The following is a 19,928-nucleotide window of genomic DNA, read 5'->3' on the forward strand; positions in this document are numbered from 1 at the left end:
TCGACTCAGAATTTAATTCTAAGCCGATCGGTATACTAAAAGATGGGTCTATGACCACTATTTCTTGGCGTTACATACAAATGCACAAACTTATTATACCCTGTACCACAGTAGTGGTGAAGGGTATAAAAAGTCTGTGATATTTTGTCAAATAAATAATTTTTATAATTTTTTACAATTTTTAATGGATTCTAACGCTTGACTGAAACGTTTGACCTCAAATATTTTCATAAATTCACAATTTTTTCAGATTGAATTTTGCATTTTTTTTCGACAAAATTTAAATGATTTGTACCATTTTACTCTGTTTTTAAAGTTGTGCCTTTGAAGAACTTCCAAATTTTTTGCTGGGATGTCCATCTGTCTGAATTTCACCAAAAATTAAAAAGAATGAAATCTTTATACATATGATCGCAAACCAATATTTGAAACATTGATATTGGTATACCACCATTTTATGGTGATAAGTGCAAAAACCTTTACAGAATTACACAAGTAAGGAAAGCCTGAATTCCGGTGGGGTTGTCTATATTATACCATTCTCCACTGTGTACACCAAAATTTATGGCACCATCGCAAATCTATTAAATTTGTTAAAGGTTTTTACACTTCTAAAAATTCTCTACAGTTAAAATTTAAATCGGCTAACACCCTGGAACGAAACACAAGTAAAAACAAGTATATACAGCAGTAAGTTCGGCCGGGCCGAATCTTAAATACCCATCACCATGAATCGTATTATAATTTCCTTTGAAATTTCAGGGGGGTTTGATGACAGATATTCTCCCAAGCAGAGCAGTTCAACCAGTACACTTCCCGAAGATAAATTTAAAGATTTTAACTAAGAAGACTATATCAGATTCTGGATTTATAAGAACCATTTGTGTTTGAGTTTTAGAGGAACTATTAACATCTCTTGTAAGTGTGCAAGACAATGGTGAAATAACACCTTGATTTGAAAACTAAAATCTGTAGATTTTCACCCCCATTATTTAAATGATTACGAGAAGTAAAATCTGGAAATTTTACATTCAGGTCTTACCAAATGGACGTTTTTGTGAGTCTAAGATACCATATATATATTTACAATTTCAAGCAAATCGGATAAAAACTACGGTTTCTAGAAACCCAAGGAGTTAAATCGAGAGATCGGTCTTATGGGGGCTATACTATGTTAAAACATGGACCGATACTCACCGTTTTTGGCACACCTCTTTATGGTCCTAAAATACTTCTTGATTTTAAATTTCAAGCAAATTGGATAAAATCTACGGTTTCTATAAGCCCAAGACCCCAAGTCGGGAGGTCGGTTTATATGGGGACTATATCCTCTTACCTGAGAAAAAAATGTGACGAAAATTTTTCCAATTAAAATCTTAATTGAGTTTTAAAAAATATTCAATTAAAAAATTAATTGATTCAACAAATTTTTTAATTGAAAAAAATCAATCACAAAAATTAATAATATCAATTAATTTTTTAATTGACTTTCAATTGTTGTTGTTGTAACAGTTTTTAATGTAGTTTCATCCATTTTGTTCTATGCTTGTGTAGTTCAGCTGGTAGCCAGATCAAGGAACTCTGCGACAAGGATTGGGTGTGTCCAGAGTGATCTGGTAGTGAGACGGGTAGGCTTAGCTGGGCAAGCAAAAAGGTGACGAGTGTCATGTGGCCCTTGATTACATATGGGACACACGTCAGCTACGCTGCTATCAATCACTGATAAGTATGAATTGAGGCGGCTGCACTTGCCTGATCTTAGTTAGGCCAAAACTACCCTTGTCTGCCGTGGGAGGTCTCTCTCCTCCGCTGCAATGGGCGGCGGTCGGACTCCGAGAACAGGATTAACCTTGTAGCTTCTCACCGCTTCAGCTACAGTATCCTCATGAATCCTGTTCAGACCTGTCTGGTATGCTGCCTGATCTAGAGGCTCTCTTTTGTAGCGCTGGATCTCTGGCTCTAGAAGGTGAAGATCATCCACAAGATGATGATTCGGATGACAACTTCGATAGCAACCCAAGAGGTACTGCTTTGACAACATGTAGTTGTGTCGACGCACTGGGATGATCTTGGTTCCGCATAAAGGTGATCCAGGGGTGTACTGCGGAGACATCCTGTTGCGGTTCTAAGGGCAGCGTTCTGACAGGTCTGTATGTTATACCACTGCGTATCGCTCGTTTGAGTTGTCCACACTGGCGCTGCATAGTTTACCACTGACTGGCCAATTGCCTTATATGTAGTTAACAAGGTTTCTTTGTCCGCACCCCAAGTGCTGCCGGCAAGCAACTTGAGGACCTTGTTTCTACCGCGGAGCTTATCACAAATTGCAGTGGCATGGGCGGACGACTTATAAAGGCTGTCGAATGTGACCCCGAGAATCTTGGGGTAATTTGTTGTCGGAATTGTTTCGCCATCGACTCTGACATTCAACTGCCTGCGTACTTCCGCCATCCATGTAGTGTGGCTGAGGATTTGGTGGGAGATATCCTCAAATTTCTTGCAGTGAAATAACTGGTAAGATCAGCGAGGTAGACATTTAATCGATCGCAGATGTCATCAACAATGGGTCCGGATGCCATGATTGTGTAATCGTCCGCATAAGACACAATCTCGACGCCGTCAGGAGGGGGTGGAATCGAGGACAGGTAGAGGTTAAACAGTGCCGGAGATATCACCCCGCCCTGGGGAACTTCCTGTTTAACTCTACGGTGTTTTGACTTCTTGTCCCTGAATTCCACGTACGACTGGCGTCTACACATATAATTCAGAACCCAACGCTTCGTTCCTGCCGGTAGGGACGTATTCTCGATGTCCTTGAATAATGTGGGATGGTTGACCGTATCGAACGCTTTCGACAGGTCAAGCGCCACCTGTCGACGACCGTCCTATGACACGGCTTGGGCTGATTAAGTCCCCTATTGATATGTGTCGAAATGGCATGTAAGGCTGTCGTCGTACTGTGTACCTTACGGAATCCATGTTGATGGTGGGCAGCTGGAAATTTCTCCACAAGGCTGGGGAGGAGTAGTGCCTCAAGTGTCTTGGCTACTGGTAAGAGAAGGGATATCGGTCTGTACGATTCACCTTTACTCGAATCTTTGCCTGGCTTCAGTAGCGGAATCACTCTTCCCATCTTCCAGACATCGGGTATAGTGAGTGACTTCAAGGACAAATTGAGGAGTCTGGTCAGGTACTCAACTCCCAGTATTCCCAGATGCTTCAGCATTAGCATTGAAATGCCGTTGGGGCCCAGCGCCTTAGATGGTTTCGCGCTGTTGATGACATTGGTAACTTCGGCTGCGGTAAATTGTGGTGTGTCGTCGGCTCGGAGACCACGTATGCGACGAGTGGCTCTCCTTTTCGCTCTATCACTCTCGGGATGCTCGACAAACAGTCGGTTGAAGTATTTGGCGCATCTCTTCGGATCAGTCACGTCGCCAAAGGTGACTGAAATCCCATCATCCCTTGTAGCGGGGTTCGAGAGGGCTCTCACTGTAGACCACAATTTACCAGTTCCTGTGCCTAAGTTACATTGCTTCAGGTGATCTAACCAAGTGCTTGTGCTCGTCGACTATCTTACTAATCTCTAGATTTAGTTCTCGGATTCTAGGATCAGCAGGGTTAGCACGACGGCGTTCATCACGCACATCACATCAGTGTACGTGTTGTTTCAATTGTTGTTGGGTTGTTCCGGTGCCGAAAAGGGGCAAGTCATTTGTATGTGACAACCTCCGCCCAATAAGTACCCTCCCATCTCTCTCCAACGTAATGGAATATATACTCAAGACTCAAGTAGTTGAACGTGTTTTTTCGAGTGGATTTCTCGGTGAGCATCAATATGCCTGCAGGAGAGGTTACAATACATCTGCAATGCCGTTAACTATGACGGAGTATGTCAGGGAGAGGCTGAATGCTGACGATGATTGTGTTATGGTGTCCTTGGATTTGTCAAAAGCTTTTGACCGTCTGAATCATTCAATGTTAGTAAGGAAGCTGCATACGAAATATGGTTTTACGTCATCTGCATGTAAGATGGTTTTGTCATACTTAGTGAAGAGGTCTCAGTTTGTGCGTATGGGTGACCGTGATTCATATGTGGCAGATCTGTCTTGTGGTGTGCCCCAGGGCTCTGTGTTGGGACCACTGTTCTTCATAATGTTTGTTGATGACTGTGTGGATTGCCTAGATTTGTATATATATATATATATATATATATATATATATATATATATATATATATATATATATATATATATATATATATATATATATATATATATATATATATATATATATATATATATATATATATATATATATATATATATATATATATATATATATATATATATATATATATATATATATATATATATATATATATATATTTCGCCCGATGTGGACTTATATGGTCTCAAAAGCCAGAGTTTTGCCCTGACTTACTTCAAATTTTGCACAAGCGGTACTTTTAACGATACTATTGTATGTTCCAAATATGGTCAAAATCGATTCGGATTTGGATATAGCTCCCATATATATCTTTCGTCCGATTTGAACTTATATGGCCTCAAAATCCAGGGTTTTGCCGTGATTTGCTTCAAATTTCGCACAAGGAGTACGTTTAGTAGTATCGGTAATTGTGCCAAATTTGGTTGAAATCGGTTCAGATTTAGATATGGTTCCCATATATATCTTCCGTCCGATTTGCACTCATATGACCAGGGGGCCAAAGTTATACTCCCATTTACGTGAAATTTCGCATAGATAGCAGAATTATTATTCTAAATATACATGTCCAATTTAGTCAAAATCGGTTCAGATTATATATAACATAGCTCCCATATATACGTACACCAGAGTTGGGGAAATATGGTAGACTGTTACACATTTTAGACCCATTTTCAATGGAAGTATCCTCCAATTAACTGGATAGCGTTAGCCGATTTAAATATTAATTCTAGAGATTTTGTAGAAGTAAAAAAATTGTTTCCTTTATATAGCTTCCAGCAAATGTGAAGTAGTTGAGATGGTAACACAAATTTTATATAATTAATTAGTTATAGATTTTATATAATTAATTAGTTATAGAGGCAATGCGCTATTATTGGCCTTTCTGACTTATTGTATTGTCGTAAATAAATAAAGAATAATAAGTTTTTAATTTATACTATCATTTTGTGTAATTGAAGACATTTCAATCAAAAAATTATTTGGATCATTCCCTATGTGCCCTAGCTCTTATCGCCAGTTCAATTGGCTTTACGTTTCCTCTTATTCCTGATCCTGCTGTATTTTAATACGGTTTCCGGTCGAACAGTAATGTCTGCTACAACCTTCATTAGCCTCTGGCAACCTGTGAAAAGTTTTCTGGCCTCGTGTTATTTCCGAGCCATTTAACAAATTCAGTTATGGTACGCAATTCTGCCTGTAGGAAGGATATGTAAGGGGGCGTAAGACATATATATGAAAGCTATATCTAAATATGATTTTCGAAGCCCACAAAACATTCGGTTGTACGAAATTTTAAAAAGATCGGCTGATAAACACGTCAATTATAACCAGATCTGTGGTAAATATATATGCCAGCTATATCTGAATCTGAAGCGATTTTTCCAAAATAGGTATTTGCTTGGAATTGTCTTTGAGCCGAAGTAAGACTATGCTAAATTTGAGGACCTTGCACACAAAAATGCATGATCTAACAGATGGACATCACTCAATCGACTCAGAATTTGATTGTAGTATTATGGGTCTCACTGGACTGGTACAAGCTTATTGTATGCTCTACCAAAGCAATGGCGAAGGGTATAAAAAGTCTCTCTTCGTTGTACTGTGTTATCAAATTGATGATTACACTTTTTTGTATTGTATTAATTGAAATGTAATCTAATTCCAATTAATAAATTTAGATTCCGAAATGTTCATTTATGCGAGTTTTGTTTAATAGATGTCTGAGATGAGTTCGCAAGTGAATTATCAATAAATCCTCTGCTTATAATTAACATCAACTGCTAAATGTTGTAGGATAATTTTTGTTTATTGTTTTCCCTTCATCGACCAAAAGTTTGATATCCGGCCTGACGTGTCCTGGGATCTCAAGTAGGTATATTAAATTATTTTTTTTTAACTTATTACTTAACTTTTAACTTTATCAGTAAATAATTAAATGATTTATCAAGTTTGAAGTTAAAAATTTGTTATATACTCACATTGGTCTAATGAAATTTAATTTTCTTTTAATTAAAGAGTTTTCAGCAGTGACATTGAGTATATTCTTTTGTAAGTTTCCGACCCGATTCAAGTATATATTCAATACTCGTTGTACCCCCACAATTGGGTCAATTGCAATCTCTATCCTTATTTATGGGCCAGTCAAGCAAGTGACATTCAGTGGAACTTAATGGCGACTTATCCTAAATATATGGCATCTTGTAGGAGAGAATAGGAGTCACATTATCTACTCACTAGGCCTACCAAATCTATTTAATTAATCAATAGATCACTCTGGACACAAGCCATCCGACTGACAGAGATTCTCAAATTGGAGGCAGGTTAACAGATACTTAGCGCACTAATTGAACTACAAACACAAAACACTAATATAGCAACTCTTCCAGTAACTTCCACCTATCTTTCATAACTCGTTTTACCGCCTCACAAAGTTTGGGAAGATGGCTGTGAATACTTAGCGACCCATTTAGAAATTAAATAGTGCTGTCCGATTGTAAAATTATCAACATTTTTCAGATTTTCGATTTTAATAAATCTAATTTAAATAAATCTTCAATAACTGAATTAAACGTTGTCATCAACGAACACTATTTGCTCCTGGGTTTATTGGTTTTGTCACTGGTATCCTTAGTTGTTACTGCATCCGCAAATGTATTTTGCACTGAAGAAGTTTTCTCAAGGCCGGTACGTTGTTTTATTTTCATCCATATATGTTCATATGGATTCTCCAATTCACTTTTGGTTTTTGGTATTCCCAAAGCCCTTTTCACTCTAGGTGATGCCAAGACTAGATTTTGAACTAAGCCATAGGTAGAAGATGCAACCCAATAAACAGTTAAACCTGAGGGTACTGAACATGCCACAGGAACCATACAAATACTAAGGCCACGAAAAACATTTGTAATGATATTTTGAAAGCGGGTTGAAGGACGAGTCCGTAACATCGACTGCATCTTAAATATGGAAAATATCAAAAAAAATTATATTGGAGAACATATTTGACCAAGACAAGACTCTAACAGGTTGGCTGATAAGTCCCCGGTCTGACATATAGATGGTGTCGCTAGTATTAAATGCATATTATTTTTATATAGTACCAACCTTCAAATGATTCGTGTCAAAATTTGACGTCTGTAAGTCAATTAGTTTGTGAGATAGAGCGTCTTTTGTGAAGCAACTTTTGTTATTGTGAAAAAAATGGAAAAAAAGGAATTTCGTGTTTTGATAAAATACTGTTTTCTGAAGGGAAAAAATACGGTGGAAGCAAAAACTTGGCTTGATAATGAGTTTTCGGATTCTGCCCCAGGGAAATCAACAATAATGATTGGTATGCAAAATTCAAGCGTGGTGAAATGAGCACGGAGGACGGTGAACCCAGTGGACGCCCAAAAGAGGTGGTTACCGACGAAAACATAAAAAAATCCACAAAATGATTTTGAATGACCGAAAAATGAAGTTGATCGAGATAGCAGAGGCTATCTCGTAATACACCCGAGTTTTTCCGTTGGTATGTGACAATGGATGAAACATGGCTCCATCACTACACTCCTGAGTCCAATCGACAGTCTGCTGAGTGGACAGCAACCGGTGAACCGTCTCCGAAGCGTGGAAAGACTCTAAATTCCGCTGGCAAAGTAATGGCCTCTGTTTTTTGGGATGCGCATGGAATAATTTTTATCGATTATCTTGAGAACGGAAAAACCATCAACAGTGACTATTATATGGCGTTATTGGAGCGTTTGAAGGTCGAAATCGCGGCAAAACGGCCCCATATGAAGAAGAAAAAAATGTTGTTCCACCAAGACAACGCCCCGTGTCACAAGTCATTGAGAACGATGGCAAAAATTCATGAATTGGGCTTCGAATTGCTTCCCCACCCACCGTATTCTCCAGATCTGGCCCCCAGCGATTTTTCTTGTTCTCAGACCCCAAAAGTGAAAAAATTTGGCTGCAATGAAGAGGTGTTCGCCGAAACTGAGGCCTATAGTACTGCTTCGGCAAAACCGAAGGAGTACTACCAAAATGGTATCAAAAAATTGAAAGGTCGTTATAATCGTTGTATCGCTCTTGAAGGGAACTATGTTGAATAATATAAACGAATTTTGACAAAAAATGTGTTTTCTTTGTTAGACCGGGGACTTATCAGCCAACCTGTTATACAATGTTGAAATATTGTAATCTCAAATCTTACCTCTATGATGCCCAAATTGAGTAATCCCAATGCCACCGGTAGTATATAAGAACTATCGACCATCGTCAAATTGGGAATCCAACCAAAGCCTCCTATGGTCATTTCTGTAACAACAATCTGGGCTTGTAACGAGGTGGGATCCGGCAGCATATTTATCATATTACGCAAAGCCATCGACTGAAAGATCCACAAAGGTATTTGACCCCATAATACAATGAAGGTCTTTGCAGGATGACAATTATCTCGCACAATCAAATTAGTCCATTGTTTCTTTATCTAGAGAGGAAAAATAAGGCAGGCCATTAGAATATAACATTTGTTTTTAGTTTACGAAATCAATACCGATCTTTGATAAACAAGTTTAGTTTGTTGCTCAGTCCATTTAAATTTCCTCATGGCCATGGCAGCCTCCTTCTTTAATTCTTCAACAATGGCTGGCATTTCTAAACTTATCTTTTCTATGCGAGCTGTTATTTTATGCTGGTATATGGTTAGAGGTAATGTTACTACGCTTCGAAAGAGAAAAGTCGATGCAACTATCGAAAGCCACCATGACAAGCCGGTAAAGTCGTGTATTTCTATTAAACCTTGTTGCATGTATGAGACTGGTGTGCTAGTTGACAGCGACTGATAAACGCTGGCGAAAAATCCAATGTCCATTGGAGGACTGGAAGCTGTTGCAATCTGAATTCCATTGCTAATATCCGTTGAATTGTATCGCCTAGATTTGGTGGCATATGTGTCTTTATCAATATCAAGTATTTTCCTACGACGAGCTTGCGTCACAGAAACACTACCAAAGTTACGTTGAATTCCAAGTTTTACATAATCTACTTTAGCTGATAAACGTAGTAAGCAACTCTTACATGCAAAAGGTTTAAAAAGATGGCTCATTTTATCTTATATTTTTTAAAGTATATTCTACAAAATGTATTTCATTTTTTTGGTTATTGCTCTTTATCAAAACAAACAACAGCTGTCAGACAAAAGTGCCATATCAAATTGAATTGAAAACGATCTGGTAGCATCATGTAATAGCTCCCCAATAAACACACCCAACCCAATAAACACAGGATGAGCGTTTTTCAAATGCAACAACTTACCCTGCCAGCATTTCAAAGTTCCATTTCAACCACAGACTCGTAAATGTCACTTCAACCATCATGAAAAGGTACATCAAAAAGTACATGCAAGTAATTTGCCATCCCTACTGTTAAAAAAAGCCATTTTTTTGTGAAACGCCAAGCGCAACCAGCTTGTTATATTTTAATTAAATAAAAACGAAAATAAAGTTCTGAAAACATAGATTATACGCTTAAAATTGTGAAAGGTATATTGGTGAACAATTTGGTGATTTTCCAAATGGAATAAAGTGATTGTTTTTCAGATATTTTACAGACACGCTGCCTCCATGGAATAAAAACACTGGTTGATAGACGCAGCAACATGTAACTCGCTACTTGTAACTCAACATCATCATTAATGCCAAAAATTATGTTAAATGTAATGTGATAGTGGTATAAATGTTATATTTTTAAGAATTTGTAAATGTTTAATCAAATTAATAAATATCTAAACAAACGTGTTTTACTCGAACACAATGATTCTTTTACAACTATCTTAAAATTCACTTTTTCTGATTGTTTGGAGGGTCCCTTATTGGCGTCGTTCTAAATTGATCTATAAAGGCACCTAATAATTGCACTCATGCGAAACATTTTTGTAGTAACTTGGCGTGGTACAACTTCTCAATAGTGACGGCGCTTTTCCGACGAGTTTTTGATGTCGTATATGATTGTTTTCGACGTAGTGGGGATTCTCAAAAGAGTCCCCAAATTCAAAAAATGTTGGCAGGGTTAGGGATGCCAGACGTGCTCTTTTAAAGAGCACATGTGCTCTTTTTTACAAAATGTGCTCTTAAAACAAGACAGGCCAAAAGAGCACGCGAAAGTGCTTTTTTTCTGCATCACAACAAATATTAATCAAATGGTAAAAGTAAACTGAAAATATGTAAATGTCGCACTAAGAGATTTTCCTAGCCGTTATTTTCTAATTAAATAGTGTATTACTTTATATATCAGAGTCGTAGAAGAGCATGCCGATGTTGCTTCTTCACTTTGTACTCTGTTCTAAATGTAAACAAACTTCTTCAATAACGTTTTTCACAAAAACACCAAAAAATGACTTACAAAGTATTGTAAGAAAATTAGCATGAGTTGAAAGTGACTTATTTTATGTTTATGGTATGTACCTTTTTGCTTTGTTTAAATGAATTATATTTCAATTAAATTAAATGATTTTCTTTTATTTGAAAAAGTGTGCTCTATTCCTTTCGTATGTGCTCTTTTTATAAGCTGAATGTGCTCTTTTTGCCTCTTTAAAATCTGGCATCCCTAGGGTAAATGTAATTTTCAATATAAATTCAACTTGACTTGAAACAGCTCATCTTCAATACATCTTCAAATTGGTTGCGAACTACATTCAATTTGCCAAAATGTTGACGAAATCATTGAAAAGGTGTTGAAGATAATATGAGAAAACTTTGACAAAACACTACCCTAAAATGCAACGAAAAAACCATGTGGTTTTCAATACTTATTTGTGCAACGAAGTTCGTGGTCAATTGCAAGAAATAAAAATAAAATGGAAAATTTTAGACAAATAACCAAATAGTTTATAAAAATAGGTAAGTGAAAATAAAAAAAAATGAAATAAAACTTTAGGGAAGTCACTAAATGTATATCTCTTTGAAGAAAACTAAAATTATGAATTCTACGTTCTTGAAAACATTAAAAAGCTGACCGATGAAAAAATGGTTGACAATTAACTGGAACTGCTTCAAATAGTTTATAATAATTGGTACGTCAATATGAAAAATTAGATCAACACTTTAGAGAAGTCACTAAATTTAAATTTCTTTGCAGAAAACTAAAATCTTTGGATGCTACATTCTTGCAAACATTAAGAAGCTGACCAATGAAAAATGAGTGGCTTGTCGACAAGAAAAAGTTTCCAGAAACATTTCAAAGTGCAACCAATTAAAATTGTTAAAAACAACAAATTGTTAAAATCAACAACTTCTGGATGAAAATGTGCATCACATCGTCAGTGTAATTTACATCCTTTTATCTGTTTAAGGTAGGTACTATGTTCGGTTTCCGCAGCGAAATCCCATACAAAACCAAAAATGCGAAAAACTACCGAAATATTTTTTCGTTTGTGGTACTTTGTTTTTTTCGAGTTGAAAAACTGACATAAAGCGCATAGTCCCTAATTAGGTCGTGTTAAATCCTTCCATATGTTGAGATTAGTTAGTTTGAAAACATGGCGCCATTTGTAATGTGAATTAAGAAATAATTTATTTATTCAAATGATTTGTGTTAAATTATAATGCAAAAGTGGTTCGCGTTGTTATTTAAAATTGTTATACGATCGATTGACGAAATAAAAATAACATGGAGTGGTATTTTCGTAATAAACTAGCAACCACCATCTAGCCGCCCCCTACTACATGATTGAATAGAAATAATGTATATAACATGAAATTTATAGAAAAATGTTAACAAATAAAGCTCTATTTAGCGAAGTTCATTTTACAATCGTTTCTTTTTAATGGGCATCGGGATAATAAACACAAATTATGCTGTCATTTCATGGCAAATATAAAGGAGGCAGTGCTATTGATGATGCAGTACTATGGTTGCAACGAAAGGAATCACAAGAATAATTTGCTATGTTCCAAAAATAAAATTAGTTGTTCTGAACAAAGTTATACCAAAAATAAATGGTGAATGTTTATGCCACATAAATAAAAAGTTATACCCTATACAGGGTTTCATAATTTAGTGCATATGTTTCCAATACCCAGAAGGAGACGAGATAGACACATGGTGTCTTTGGCAAAAATGCTCAGGGTGGGTTCCTAAGTCGATATAGCCATGTCCGTCTGTCTGTGAACACAGTTTTATAATCACAGTCTAGATTGTAATTTAAGCCCAATCGACTTCAAATTTGACACAATTATGTGTTTTGGATCAGAAAAGAACCCTATTGATTTTGGAAGAAATCGGTTCAGAGTTAGATATAGCTCCCATATATATCGTTCGCCCGATTTAGACTCATATGACCAAAGAGGCCAAGTTTTTACTCGAATTTTGTTGAAATTTTGTACAGGGAGTAGAATTAGATTTGTTGCTATGCGTGCCTAATTTGGCTGAAATCGGTTCAGATTTAGATATAGCTCACATATATATTTTTTCTGATTTCGAGAAAAATGATCAAAATACATTGTAAAATCGTCACTGTTAGTCGAAAACTTGTAAATTCATTCATTCATTCATTGTCCATATATCTTGCATTTTATCAATTCAATTTTATTACGTGACTGAGATAGTCTCTGGTATAGAACTCTAACATCCCTTTGTGACGAATTATAAGTCGGGAACAGTGACTTTGGCTTAGGAACTACCCTTGAACGTGAGTTATGGTCTTAAGTTTATTGAATTTGAATATGAACTTTACATTATACACTATACTTTCGTTTGACAAAAAGTAATAAGGAAGTAACAATATCGTAAGACGAAGAAAAAAATATATATGTAAAAAAAAAACTAGATAAAAATTTAGTGGGTATGGAGTGGTGGTATTAAGTATGAGAAATGGTATGGTTTGTATTTCCATGATGGCTGCACAAAAACCTTTGAAAGAGTTGTACAGACAGCCACCACATGTATGAGTTTTTGGGTAAATCAACATGACCTTTTACTTTAACATGGATTTGCGATGTATTGGAGCGGCATTGTTCTTTGCGTGCATGAAGGGAAATTCATTTCAAGTTCAAGTCCTAAACCTCCAATTTTCTCAATGGCATTATAAGCTTTATCGGGCAAACCACCATTACAAGCTGAATCTGTTGTATCACAATCTAATAATTCCTGCTCGGAATATTGTTCCAGTTTATCAGTCCTGACATCATGCAAATCTTCGACATTGCCGGTAACACTAAAAGCCCAGCAAGAGCCACATTGACCTTTTCTCTCAAATCGAATTCTTTGGGCAATTCAATGTCTGGAATTTCAGTTTAAAGCAGCATTACCCTCATCTCGTTGCCACATGCCGGTACGTTGTTTATATTCGGTACTGGCCAAATCAGCAAATTCAGTGATACCATATTTGGCACTACCACGCTCATTTGCATTCAAATTCTGTATGATTTTTAAATTTTTCTTGAAAATTCTCACACGCATTTGTCTTTCCATGGTGGTGTGATAACGACGATTTTAAGCTATTCGACTTTATTCAAACTATGATGATTTTGTTCCTTATGTGTCTTCTTTGCATATTCCAATGAACGAGTAGGGGTTTTCACCAATTGTTTTGTTACTGAATTAAGTTTGTTGCTGAACGGATTGTCAATTGCTTCGGATGTAAAAGTTTGCATAACAAATTGACGGAATCCATTTGGATTATTATTGTCCAGTGCTTTGTGAGATTTGGTTCAAAACAATTCAAAAACTGGTAGAAAAACACTTCAAAAAATTATTATGAATGCGTGTATGGAAACAATCAGCTGCTGCGTATGTATACGTAAAAATATTATGACGTTTGGCGATGTTGTCAATTAAATTGCTGAGAAATAAACGCAGAATAGCTCCAAAATAGCTGTTTTCTTCGTTCGAAATCTATTGTCAACACTCTCATTTTTCAACGCGAAAGAATGGTTAAGTGAAGTTTTTTTCGTGCCAACAAACATAGTACCCACCTTTAAAATGGATATTTTGTGAATTACTTCTGCTGGAAATCTATTCTAACACGCGGTCCAGATCGTTCTAATTTCAAATTGCCCGCATATTAATAAATATTAATGCTGTTTTATGACACCAACAGGAAGGAAATGGAATTATCAATGCAAAAGTGTTTACAAATAATGTTTAAGATATTTAAAGTTTTGTTGTTTGTTGTTTTGTTCTTATTTGTTGATATGTTCAATAAGATTATTTTTCAATTGTTATTATAGTGTATTATGTAGTGTAGTGTATTATTATATATTTTATTTTGACGAAAATTAATAAATTATACAAAATTCATAGAATTTTGGCTTTGACTTTCAATTTGAAATGGGGATATCATTCATACAAATTTTGGTTGAGAAGTATTTGTAACGATGTTAATTTTTAATTTGGCTCGCATCGTAAATTGTTTGAGAAATTATTGAGTAGCGATGCATTTCAATTTGAGGATTACACTTGAGAAATTATTACTAATGTGTTGAATTTTACTGTTGAGGGTAATGTCTGTTTTTTGTTGAGAACGCGATTTTCTCAACAATTTCTCAACTTGTATATTACACTAATCCTTTGAAAAAATGTTTGAAAAATTGTTGAATTGAGTATTTTTCAAACATTTGTGTTTATTGGGAATAAAATAAATTTTTCAAAACATTTTTTCAAAGGATTAGGGTAATATTCAAGTTGAAAAATTGTTGAGAAAATCGCGTTCTCAACAAAAACAGACATTACCCTCAACAGTAAAATTCGATACAATAGCAATAATTTCTCAAGTGTTTCCTCAAATTGAAATGCATCGCTACTCAATAATTTCTCAAACAATTTACGATGCGAGCCAAATTAAAAATTAACATCGTTACAAATACTTTTCAACCAAAATTTGTATAAATGATATCGCCACTTCTAATTGAAAGTCAAAGCCAAAATTCTATGAATTTTGTATAATTTATTCATTTTCGTCGAAATAAAATATATAATAATACCCCTGCCAACATTTTTTGAATTTGGGGGCGCTTCTGAGAATCCCCACTACGTCGAAAACAATCATATACGACATCAAAAACTCGTCGGAAAAGCGCCGTCACTATTGAGAAGTTGTACCACGCCAAGTTACTACGAAAAAGTTTCTCATCAGTGCAATTATTAGGTGCCTATTTAGATCAATTTCGAAGGACGCCAATAAGAACCCCTGCAAACTATCAGAAAAAGTGCATTTTAAGGTAATTGTAAAAGAATCATTGTGGTCAAGTAAAACACGATTGTTTAGATGATAGATGTTTATTGATTTGATTAAACATTTATAATTTCTTATAAATATAACATTTTTCGGTTTATCTCATCACATTTAACATAATTTTTTGCATTAATAAAAGAATGATGTTGAGTTTTAAGTAGCAAGTTACATATTGCAGCGTCTATCAGCCAGTTTGTTTATTTTCGATGGAGACAGCGTGCCTGGAAAAATATTTGTAAAACGATCACTTTATTCTATTTGGAAAGTCGAAAATTGTTCACCATATACCTTTCACAATTTTAAGCGTAATATCTTTGTTTTCAGAACTTTATTTTATATTTTATTTAAATAAAATATAACAAGCTGGTTGCGCTTGGCATTTCACAAAAAATAAAATGGCTCTTCTAACAGTAGTGATGGCAAAATACTTTCATGTACATTTTGTACTTTTTGATATCCCTGCCAGCATTTCAAAGTTCCATTTCAACCTCATCGTTACCACAGACTCGTAAATGTCACTTCAACCATCATGAAAAGGTACATCAAAAAGTACATGCAAGTAATTTGTCATCCCTACTGTTAAAAAAGCCATTTTTTTTTTGTGAAACGCCAAGCGCAACCAGCTTGTTATATTTTAATTAAATAAAAACGAAAATAAAGTTCTGAAAACATAGATTATACGCTTAAAATTGTGAAAGGTATATTGGTGAACAATTTGGTGATTTTCCAAATGGAATAAAGTGATTGTTTTTCAGATATTTTACAGACACGCTGCCTCCATGAAAAAAAAAAACACTGGTTGATAGACGCAGCAACATGTAACTCGCTATTTGTAACTCAACATCATCATTAATGCCAAAAATTATGTTAAATGTAATGTAATAGTGGTATAAATGTTATATTTTTAAGAATTTGTAAATGTTTAATCAAATTAATAAATATCTAAACAAACGTGTTTTACTCGACCACAATGATTCTTTTACAACTATCTTAAAATGCACTTTTTCTGATTGTTTGGAGGGTCCCTTATTGGCGTCGTTCTAAATTGATCTATAAAGGCACCTAATAATTGCACTCATACGAAACATTTTTGTAGTAACTTGGCGTGGTACAACTTCTCAATAGTGACGGCGCTTTTCCGACGAGTTTTTGATGTCGTATATGATTGTTTTCGACGTAGTGGGGATTCTCAAAAGAGTCCCCAAATTCAAAAAACAAATTCAAACACAACAAATAGACGAACCTCTGTCGCAGTGTTTATCCGAACGTCTAAGGTCCGCGAAAGTCCGAAGGCATAATCGATACTACTGCATGTTTATGGGATCGATAACACATTTACCGATTATTTAGTCATCGCCGACAAGTCGTATCGATGAGACACATTGTAATGGTGTTTTCTTTTCTGAAAAAAGTGCTTTGCTGTCATTTTGTCTGTACAGAATGCGCATTTTTAAAATGTTACCAGCAACCTAAAAAAATGCTATCATTTCAGCGGGCAGAAAAGAATTCAAAGAAGGAAACAGGGCAATCGCAGCACTCTCGTTTGTTAGCAGTGCTGAAAATGCCCGTAATTTGCCTCTATGCGTGGCACTATTTTCACAACAGAATTCGAAGCCTTTTCGCACTTTTGCCTTTTTTTTTGAGAAAAGAACATAAAAAGTGCATTTTCCGACCAAAATGCAAAAAAGTGCGCATTTTTCATAAGAAAAGAAAACGCCATAAGATTCTTTACAAACACCGACAATCCTTTCGGAATAACTGATATCAGTTATTCCGGACGACAGTGCTCGTGTCGAAAATATCCCATATATTGTGCACATTATAAGTTAAGTCCGAAGGCATAATCGATACTGCTGCATGTTTATGGGATCGATAACACATTTGCCGATTATTTAGTCATCGCCGATAAGTCGTATCGATCCGACACACTGTAAGATTCTTTACAAACACCGACAATCCTTCCGGAATAACTGATAATCTATAAAGCGCCTAAGACGCATAAGTGTGTAAATATAACCATAGCGATAGGCGGTAGGCGAAACATTTTTGCCGCAACGGCAAATACAATAAGCTTGACGGCGAATAATTCCCTTTTTCACGTTTCCTAGCGTTTTTTGTTGTCAATACAGCACGCTTTGACAATATTAAACAATGAAGTTGAATAAAAACATACAATGGCTTATTATTTGTTGAGTTATTTCAAGAAAAAATAATCTACACCCCTGCCAACATATTTTGAATTTGTGGGCGCTTCTGAGAATCCCCACTACGTCGAAAACAATCATATACGACATCAAAAACTCGTCGGAAAAGCGCCGTCACTATTGAGAAGTTGTACCACGCCAAGTTACTACGAAAAAGTTTCTCATCAGTGCAATTATTAGGTGCCTATTTAGATCAATTGCGAAGGACGCCAATAAGAACCTCTGCAAACTATCAGAAAAAGTGCATTTTAAGGTAATTGTAGAAGAATTATTGTGGTCGAGTAAAACACGATTGTGTAGATGTTTATTGATTTGATTAAACATTTATAATTTCTTATAAATATAACATTTTTCGGTTTATCTCATCACATTTAACATAATTTTTTGCATTAATAAAAGAATGATGTTGAGTTTTAAGTAGCAAGTTACATATTGCAGCGTCTATTAGCCAGTTTGTTTACTTTCGATGGTGACAGCGTGCCTGGAAAAATATTTGAAAAACGATCACTTTATTCTATTTGGAAAGTCGAAAATTGTTCACCATATACCTTTCACAATTTTAAGCGTAATATCTATGTTTTCAGAACTTTGTTTTCGTTTTTATTTAAATAAAATATAACAAGCTGGTTGCGCTTGGCGTTTCACAAAAAATAAAATGGCTCTTCTAACAGTAGTGATGGCAAAATACTTTCATGTGCATTTTGTACTTTTTGATATGCTTCCCCCATCACAGTTCGCGATGGTTGTGGTGACATTTACGAGTCTGTGGTAGCGATGAGGATGAAATGGGACTTTGAAATGCTGGCAGGGACGTGTCCAGGCAACAGCAATTCCTAGTGGTGAGTTAAAAAAAAATTGATAAGTGATGGCAACACTATACCAGTTTTCGCCAAGGAGTTAGAATAAGTTTTAATTGAGCGACACGTCGCTAGCCGTCACGGTATTCCGTCGCGGATTTTGGGCTTCCCATAAGAAATACACGTAAATAAGTGTTCGCCTACCGCCTATCGCTATGGTTATATTTACACACATACACGTAAATAAGTGTTCGCCTACCGCCTATCGCTATGGTTATATTTACACACTAATGGCCAGTTTCTCATCCTCCGATTAATTTTAACCGGTGGATAGACCTCCGGTTAGTAAAATTTTTGTATGGGATCAGCTGTTTTATCGACACCATAAATAATAACAAGACATTGAGAAACTGGCCCTAACCCTGCCAACATTTTTTGAATTTGGGGGCGCTTCTGAGAATCCCCAGTACGTCGAAAACAATCATATACGATATCAAAAACTCGTCGGAAAAGCGCCGTCACTATTGAGAAGTTGTACCACGCCAAGTTACTACAAAAAGGTTTCGCATGAGTGCAATTATTAGGTGCCTTTATAGATCAATTTAGAACGACGCCAATAAGAGACCCTCCAAACAATCAGAAAAAGCACATTTTAAGATAGTGGTAAAAGAATCATTGTGGTCGAGTAAAACACGTTTGTTTAGATATTTATTAATTTGATTAATCATTTACAAATTCTTAAAAATATAACATTTATACCACTATCACATCACATTTAACATAATTTTTTGCATTAATGATGATGTAGAGTTACAAGTAGCGAGTTACATGTTGCAGCGTCTATCAGCCAGTGTTTTTATTCGATGGAGACAGCGTGTCTGTAAAATATTTGAAAAACAATCACTTTATTCCATTTGGAAAATCAAAAATTGTTCACCAATATACCTTTCACAATTTTAAGCGTAAAATCTATGTTTTCAGAACTTTATTTTCGTTTTTATTTAAATAAAATATAACAAGCTGGTTGCGCTTGGCGTTTCACAAAAAATAAAATGGCTTTTGTAAAAGTAGTGATGGCAAAATACATGTATGAAGTACACTTTGTACTTTATGATATGCTGCCCCCCATCACAGTAGGATGGTTGTAGTGACATTTACGAGTCTGTGGTAGCGATGAAGATGAAATGGAACTTTGAAATGCTGGCAGGGAAGTGTGTAAATATAACCATAGCGAAACATTTTTGCCGCAACGGCAAATACAATAAGCTTGACGGCGAATAATTCCCTTTTTCACGTTTCCTAGCGTTTTTGTTGTCAATACAGCATGCTTTGACAATATTAAACAATGAAGTTGAATAAAAACATACAATGGCTTGTTATTTCCTAGTGGTGAGTTAAAAAAAATTGATAAGCGATGGCAACACTATACCAGTTTTCGCCAAGGAGTTAGAATAAGTTTTAATTTAGCGACACGCCGCTAGCCGT

The 19,928-nt window shown here is 35.6% G+C and overlaps 2 protein-coding genes and 6 long non-coding RNA genes across 8 annotated transcripts; 3 read left to right on the top strand and 5 right to left on the bottom strand.

Moving 5' to 3' along the window:
* Nucleotides 1-6,722: 6,722 nt before the first annotated feature.
* LOC142233908 (cytochrome c oxidase assembly protein COX18, mitochondrial) lies at nt 6,723-9,399 on the bottom strand. The gene is made up of 3 exons (XM_075304972.1): nt 8,765-9,399; nt 8,423-8,698; nt 6,723-7,184 (listed from the first exon to the last, which is right to left on the bottom strand). The coding sequence occupies exons 1-3, from the start codon at nt 9,314-9,316 to the stop codon at nt 6,819-6,821; spliced, it is 1,194 nt and encodes a 397-aa protein (XP_075161087.1). The 5' UTR covers nt 9,317-9,399; the 3' UTR covers nt 6,723-6,818.
* A 162-nt stretch (nt 9,400-9,561) lies between these two features.
* On the top strand, nt 9,562-10,023 carry LOC142233909 (uncharacterized). The gene is made up of 2 exons (XR_012721511.1): nt 9,562-9,752; nt 9,810-10,023. It is a non-coding gene; the product is annotated as an uncharacterized LOC142233909 (long non-coding RNA).
* An 894-nt stretch (nt 10,024-10,917) lies between these two features.
* Nucleotides 10,918-11,281, top strand: LOC142233215 (uncharacterized). The gene is made up of 2 exons (XR_012721357.1): nt 10,918-11,108; nt 11,176-11,281. It is a non-coding gene; the product is annotated as an uncharacterized LOC142233215 (long non-coding RNA).
* Nucleotides 11,282-13,188: 1,907 nt separating this feature from the next.
* On the bottom strand, nt 13,189-13,680 carry LOC142235766 (cathepsin F-like). Its single transcript, XM_075307023.1, has 2 exons — nt 13,518-13,680; nt 13,189-13,451 (listed from the first exon to the last, which is right to left on the bottom strand). The coding sequence occupies exons 1-2, from the start codon at nt 13,678-13,680 to the stop codon at nt 13,189-13,191; spliced, it is 426 nt and encodes a 141-aa protein (XP_075163138.1).
* Nucleotides 13,681-15,467: 1,787 nt separating this feature from the next.
* Nucleotides 15,468-15,896, bottom strand: LOC142236841 (uncharacterized). The gene is made up of 2 exons (XR_012722225.1): nt 15,731-15,896; nt 15,468-15,663 (listed from the first exon to the last, which is right to left on the bottom strand). It is a non-coding gene; the product is annotated as an uncharacterized LOC142236841 (long non-coding RNA).
* Nucleotides 15,897-15,901: 5 nt separating this feature from the next.
* LOC142236840 (uncharacterized) lies at nt 15,902-16,413 on the top strand. The gene is made up of 2 exons (XR_012722224.1): nt 15,902-16,140; nt 16,198-16,413. It is a non-coding gene; the product is annotated as an uncharacterized LOC142236840 (long non-coding RNA).
* Nucleotides 16,414-17,914: 1,501 nt separating this feature from the next.
* On the bottom strand, nt 17,915-18,755 carry LOC142236824 (uncharacterized). The gene is made up of 2 exons (XR_012722216.1): nt 18,195-18,755; nt 17,915-18,127 (listed from the first exon to the last, which is right to left on the bottom strand). It is a non-coding gene; the product is annotated as an uncharacterized LOC142236824 (long non-coding RNA).
* Nucleotides 18,756-19,118: 363 nt separating this feature from the next.
* Nucleotides 19,119-19,599, bottom strand: LOC142233243 (uncharacterized). Its single transcript, XR_012721366.1, has 2 exons — nt 19,389-19,599; nt 19,119-19,321 (listed from the first exon to the last, which is right to left on the bottom strand). It is a non-coding gene; the product is annotated as an uncharacterized LOC142233243 (long non-coding RNA).
* Nucleotides 19,600-19,928: the final 329 nt, after the last annotated feature.

Source organism: Haematobia irritans, chromosome 4 (genome assembly GCF_050003625.1).
Source record: "Haematobia irritans isolate KBUSLIRL chromosome 4, ASM5000362v1, whole genome shotgun sequence".
Lineage (NCBI taxonomy): Eukaryota > Metazoa > Arthropoda > Insecta > Diptera > Muscidae > Haematobia > Haematobia irritans.

What these genes read in the sequence shown, in the direction of transcription:
- LOC142235766 (XM_075307023.1), bottom strand. Translation starts at nt 13,680, where the DNA reads ATGGAAAGACAAATGCGTGTGAGAATTTTCAAGAAAAATTTAAAAATC. An exon ending in CATGTGGCAACGAGATGAGG is followed by an intron (nt 13,452 to 13,517) that starts GTAATGCTGCTT and finishes TTGAGAGAAAAG; the next exon opens with GTCAATGTGGCTCTTGCTGG.
- LOC142233908 (XM_075304972.1), bottom strand. Translation starts at nt 9,316, where the DNA reads ATGAGCCATCTTTTTAAACCTTTTGCATGTAAGAGTTGCTTACTACGT. An exon ending in AACTTGTTTATCAAAGATCG is followed by an intron (nt 8,699 to 8,764) that starts GTATTGATTTCG and finishes TTTCCTCTCTAG; the next exon opens with ATAAAGAAACAATGGACTAA. An exon ending in TCAATTTGGGCATCATAGAG is followed by an intron (nt 7,185 to 8,422) that starts GTAAGATTTGAG and finishes TCCATATTTAAG; the next exon opens with ATGCAGTCGATGTTACGGAC.